The sequence below is a fragment of the Hypanus sabinus genome, chromosome 3 (genome assembly GCF_030144855.1).
Source record: "Hypanus sabinus isolate sHypSab1 chromosome 3, sHypSab1.hap1, whole genome shotgun sequence".
In the NCBI taxonomy this organism is placed as follows: domain Eukaryota; kingdom Metazoa; phylum Chordata; class Chondrichthyes; order Myliobatiformes; family Dasyatidae; genus Hypanus; species Hypanus sabinus.
This window is the reverse complement of record NC_082708.1, coordinates 99,774,737-99,781,099: the sequence shown is the minus strand read 5'-3', so window position 1 is coordinate 99,781,099 and position 6,363 is coordinate 99,774,737. Positions and strand designations below refer to the sequence as shown.

Below are 6,363 nucleotides of genomic sequence, written 5' to 3'. Positions count from 1 at the left end.
AGGTTGTTCCACTTCTTAAGAAAGGCTCTAAACAGAAAGCAGGAAATTATAGGCCTGACATCAATAGTGGAAAAGTTATTGGAAGGTAATCTAAGAGATTGGCTATATGAGTAATGGATAAAAAGGGTCTGATTATGGATGGTCAGCCTGGCTTTTTGTGTGTTAGGTTGTGTCTAACCTATTTTATAGATTTTTTTGGGGATCTTAACAGGAAAGTTGATGAAGGCAAGGTAGTGGATGTTGTGTACAAGGGATTTGACAAGATCTAACATGGGAGGCTGGACACATCTTTCTGTTTTTGTGCCCAGTAAATAATTCTCCATGGATTATTATGCAGAGCAACTAGAGTGTGTTTTCACAATGTAACTTAGCAGTTTGACTGATAAGTGATCTCAGCATTTACTACCAAAAATAGCAATTTATGCTCTGTCATATTTGTAAACAAATGATGGATAACGATTAACCAGCTTAATATTATACTTTATCAGATGCCTGACAGATTGATTAATAAATTGCATCTTTCACTAGTTGTATCCTGCTCATTTTCTACTAAGGAGCAGATATCATTTTCTGCCACAATATTAAATGTGATTCCATGAGTAGCAGTGCAGCTTATTATATGTGGGAAATGTCCTGTTACAAACCCTGTGTGAAGGGGTCAGGATGTACTCCGAGGAGAGGAGATGCAGCTAGATGTGCTTGGTTGACCACTTCGGATGGTCCTGAGCTGCGAGTCGAGGAGTTCGGAGGGGATCGAATGGTGGCCAGAAGACTTCAGTAACTGAGCTCCAACAGTTGTGCATGAAGTGGTTTGGATTTTGATAAGTTTGGCGCCTTTTCTTTATTGTTTTTCTTCATATATATACTGTATCGTTATCAATCACTTAGTTATAGTAACCTTTATAAATTGTACTCATTTAATCGCATATGGTGTACTGTCTGTTTTTGGGCGAGGCGGGGACATCACACAGCATCCACACCAGCTGATTACCCAGTTTGGCGGGGCCGAAGGCTGCTCCCCCTAGACGAGAACGAGCTGAGTGAGCCTGAGGCAACCCAGGGGGTTACACCCGTAACTGGGTCACTTACCAGCAAAGATAGAGAGGTCCGTTGAAGTCTGATGGTACTATTTTTAAACAGTATTTATTAGTAAAAATACACAAAAATAATATCAAAGCAAACATACAGATAATATACGTCGTCAATACTAAATCTAAAAGTGCGGGTATAATAATAATCAATAAGAAATAGCTCTATCATTGTCTAGGGGATAATGTATTGTCCGATGGAAATATAAAAGTCACTCAGTTCATGCAGGCTGCAGCCTTTGGTTGGAGAGAGAGAGAGATTTGGAGAAACTTGCCGGCTTTCTTTTTTATGATTTTGATTCGTCAGAATCTCGTTGGTGTGGCCGTTCACTTGTGGCCTCTCCTTTAGCTAAGCCGTTCTTCCATGGTGAGCCCGCCAACCCAGGCAAGGGAGGACGCACACGGGCCCCACTGGCTTTTGCTATAAAACGCTGTCACTGGATTTCTAGCGTTTCTCCTGGTGCGTCTAAAGGGGTTGTTCCCCAGACCCTCTTTTATCCTTACTCACGGGGTCATAGATGTCAATCAGGTTGGGATGATGCAATCCCTCAACCAGCCCACTCTGGTCATCTCCTGAGGGCTTCAATGAATAGTACACTACTAAATACACAATTCCGTCTCCAAGAGACAATAGCTGTTATCAGGGGGTTTTTTTTCGCTGAGGCCAGGACACATTCCAAACCTTGTGGATTCTCTCTCATTTCCTGGGTCCCAGACCCGAATTAATAGCGATCTTGCGATTCTCAAAAAGGAAACCCTTTTTGTACCCTTCGCCCCCTCAGAGTTGTGGCACATTTGTAACACCCCCTTCCTTCAAAGATTTTTACCATTGGTAAAAATGAATTAATACAGAGTCTTACAGGATTTTAGAATCTAACACAATACAAAAGAGTTTTTTTTTCACTACAGAGTAATACAGTTATACATTCAATTCAGCATCTAAACAGTTAACGATTACATTCTCACTTCCTTTAATACGTTAACATCTTGTACCTTAATAAATTCTTGAAGCATCAGACTCCAATTTGCTAACCACTTATTTTTATTTCTTTTCTTCAGCAAACAAAAACTAAAGAGTTGTGATCTTAGCTTACGTGTATACTACAAAAGTTCATGCAAATACCAAGTTACTTTCAAACTTAACAGTCAATCTTCCATGGGGGTTGTCTTTATTATTCACATGCTTTGTCGAAATCCCTTAAAACCGGATCCTGTTATTTAAAATGGCATCCTGTCAACCCTCGCCCCTTTTCCAGTTAACTCCCACGTGGTTAACTTGTATACTAGTGTGGAATAGGCCTTTGCATGCTCCTTTCATAGGAGTTATTTTATCAACAATGTGTTCCAAACTTAGACCATTTTCCGAATTTCCACACAATTCTTTAATTTTAAGTAAGTTGTTAGCATGAGTTTTCAGTTTAAACTCTGCAAGTGACCCCTCTTTGTCCAAACACCATTTCAAATTTTGCCTCTTCAAAGCACACTCTTGAATAACAATAGCGTGTGGGGCACCTTTACATTCCAAATCAACCTGTAATTGAGTCGCAGGCATCGTGTTACCAAGCCATTGTCTCTGTAGCCTGGTTACTGCTTCTGACACCAATACAGACTTTAAATTTTCTTCATTCAATTTAGGAACTACACTTTTCCCTTTTCCTTCAATAATAATATTCACCTCACCACCTTTCATCTCCTCACTAACGTTTAACACACCTTCGAGCACAAACAACTGGGAATTCTCACTTCCCACTATTACCAAGGTTAACCCTTTCTTCACTGAACCAAGTCCATCTGACCCACAAGGACTGCATTCCTTTTCGACTGAATCAAATACCTCAGACTTTTTCTGAGCTCCATTATTAGGTTCAGTACCACGTGCATCCACATCTTGGACACACTCAAATGGGACATCTGCCTCTTCCAAGCTTTCAATACCCGTACCCGGTTCAAATTCTAAATTCCCCTGATCCTCCCAGTTACTCTCTGGGCAACTCCCTTCCGGAGTAAACTCAACCTCGCGGGCTGAAACAACCTCATCTGCCAACCCAGCAGACTTCTTCAAAGTAGTGGCATCCTTTTCATCTAGGACTGCCCTCATTTCATTATCGGGAACACTTTTAGAATTTTCAACTTCTTCAAACAGTTCTGCCAAACCAGACAGATCATCCATGTCCAACCCTGGACCTTTTAACAGCCTTATCTGTTTCTCATCTTTACTCCGTGCCTCTATAAATTTCCTCCTGGCTAAGGGCAGGTCTACATCCTCTCTCTTACTCTCTTTCACTTTCCTATTCTCCGTTTTACCACCCTCTAACTCCGCTTGGTACAGAGTCGGTAAAAACATCTCGGCCAAATCGATACTAGCCGGATTTAAACTGGTCTCGTTCTCAGCTGCCTTTCTCGACATGCTGCGAGTGATCGTGCATGCAGGATAGGTCTTGGAATCTAGGGGCGGGTCCTCAACACTTACAGGCTGGCTCGGCAGCTCCATGGCCGACCAGACTTCACCACCAGCTAAATCGTTACTCAGAAGGATGTCTACATCAGTTCTCGGAAATTCTGATTGCACCTCTATTTCAACTGGTCCAGATACCAGCTCACAATTTATAATGATCCTATGCAAGGGCACCGCTTCTGTCCCTTTTCCTATGCCTCTCAAAGCCACCCCTCCAGTCTTGCGACCAAAATCCAGTACCTTACTGCTAATCAATGACAGCTCAGCTCCCGTGTCTCTCCAGATCCGTACTGGAACTGGTGAGTCTCCCTCTCTCACAGACACGGTTCCTTCTGAAATACATTTCTCAGACCCTTCTAGTACTCTGTCTACCTGGGGCTCTCTCATCGATTTACTGATCACCACAACACATCCTTTAGGGACTGCTGCTTTCCATTTTCCTGTCTCCTTCCTCGGAGCAAGGCACTTAGATGCAATATGACCCACCTTTCCACAATTAAAACAGGTCAAGCCAGGACCTCTCCTGCCGTCTTGCCTTTCCTCCTCCTTAATTTTACCTCTAGCTCCCGGCTGAATCTCTGCCTCAGACGGCGGGCTTTCTCTACCGTTCCCACGGTCTCTCTGGTAACTTTTATTCAAGGAAAACTTTGTCTTGTGGGTTAGGGCATATTCATCTGCGAACCTAGCAAATTTGGAGATGGACTTATTCGGCTTCTCATTCAAATACATCCGGATATCATCCAAAACACAACCTTTAAATTCCTCAATCAGAATTAACTCCCTGAGACACCAAAAATCTTCTTCTACCAATTCTGCTGCACACCAACGATCCAAGAGCACACCCTTCTCATAGGCAAACTCTGTATATGTCTGATTCCACCCTTTCTTTGAATTTCTGAACTTTTGTCTATAGGCCTCAGGTACCAATTTATAGGTCCAAAGAATGGCCTCCTTTACTTTCTCATAATTCTCTGACTCTTCCTCCTCCATGGACAACGCCGCATATGCCCGTTGTGCCTTCCCTTTTAACACACTTTGTAACAACGCCACTCACTGCTTTTGGGCCACTTCTGACTCACTGTCACCTTTTCAAAATGCAAGAAATAACTATCAACATCCGTCTCCTCGAACGAAGGTACTACCCTCAACTCCCAACTAACATTAAACTGCTCCTCTCGGTCTGACCCTTGAGCTCTTCGTTCTTGCCTTAACTTCTCCATGTCCAAGTCATGTTGCCTCTGTTTCTCTTTCTCCTCATACTCTCTCCTTCTCAGCTCTCTCCCTCTCCTTCTCAGCTCTTTCCTTCAACTTTTTGACCCTTTCCTTTTCTTTTTCGCTCCTTTCTTTCTCCTTTTCAGCTGCTTCCAGCTGTTTTAACTTACTCTCATGCCTTCTCTGCTTCTCAGCTCTGTCCTGCTCTTTTTCAGCTCTTTCCTTCTCCCTTTTCACCTCTAACTCCTTTAGCTGGACCTCATGCTCCTTCTTCCTCTGTTCCGCATCCAGCCTCAATTTCTCCAACTGAGCTGTCCCACTAGCAGGTACCTTTTCAGGGATATTTTCCAATACGTCAGCCAAAAACACATTCTTCACAATATAATACTGAGTTATGGCCCTCCTCACCTCCCGCTTTTTCATCGACAACCTCACCTCTGCGAGATTTAGTCCTTTTGCAATGTTTATCAAGTCCGACTTTGTGGTTGCCTCTAGCACCTCCAGAGTCGGGTTTTCTATAAATTCACCACGTCCATCTTTACTGGTTTCCCATCTGGTTACCCACGCAACCAGACCCACATTTGGACTTACAAGCCTGATTCACTGGCCCTCCAATTTGGTATCAAATCTTGAGACGAGGCCCCCACTTTGTTTCGAACCCTGTAACTGGGTCACTTACCAACAAAGATAGAGAGGTCCGTTGAAGTCTGATGGTACTATTTTTAACAGTATTTATTAATAAAAATACACAAAAATAATATCAAAGCAAACATACAGATAATATACGTCGTCAATACTAAATCTAGAAGTGCGGGTATAATAATAATCAATAAGAAATAGCTCTATCATTGTCTAGGGGATAATGTATTGTCCGATGGAAATATAAAAGTCATTCAGTTCATGCAGGCTGCAGCCTTTGGTTGGAGAGAGAGAGAGATTTGGAGAAACTTGCTGGCTTTCTTTTTTATGATTTTGATCCGTCAGAGTCTTGTTGGTGTGGCCGTTCACTTGTGGCCTCTCCTTTAGCTAAGCCGTTCTTCCATGGTGAGCCCGCCAACCCAGGCAAGGGAGGACGCACACGGGCCCCACTGGCTTTTGCTATAAAACGCTGTCACTGGATTTCCAGTGTTTCTCCTGGTGCGTCTGAAGGGGTTGTTCCCCAGACCCTCTTTTATCCTTACTCACAGGGTCTCAGATGTCAATCAGGTTGGGATGATGCAATCCCTCAACCAGCCCACTCTGGTCGTCCCCTGAGGGCTTCAATGAATAGTACAGTACTCAATACACAATTCCGTCTCCAAGAGACAATAGCTGTTATCAGGGGTTTTTGTTTCACTGAGGCCAGGACACATTCCAAACCTTGTGGATTCTCTCTCATTTCCTGGGTCCCAGACCCGAATTAATAGCGATCTTGCGATTCTCAAAAAGGAAACCCTTTTTGTACCCTTCGGCCCCTCAGAGTTGTGGCACATTCGTAACAGTCCTAACAGCTCTAATCCATACACTACTGATCAGTTTTGGCAGCTATGAAAAATGTTGTTCGGCTGGTGAAGTAATCTCTAACTTTTTGCAAAATAGAAATTTTGTGCCTCCTGAAAGAGAATGATA

At 43.0% G+C, this 6,363-nt stretch overlaps 1 protein-coding gene across 5 annotated transcripts in view; it reads right to left on the bottom strand.

Moving 5' to 3' along the window:
* Window positions 1-1,160: 1,160 nt before the first annotated feature.
* The window catches only part of LOC132391542 (uncharacterized), a 73,939-nt gene continuing 68,736 nt past the window's right edge, over window positions 1,161-6,363 (bottom strand). For all 5 annotated transcript variants that reach the window (XM_059964865.1, XM_059964866.1, XM_059964867.1 and 2 more), the window contains exon 2: window positions 1,161-6,347. In XM_059964865.1, the coding sequence (XP_059820848.1) occupies window positions 2,323-4,533 (2,211 nt within the window). In that variant the 5' untranslated portion in view covers window positions 4,534-6,347 and the 3' untranslated portion in view covers window positions 1,161-2,322. The remainder of the gene's footprint in view (window positions 6,348-6,363) is intronic.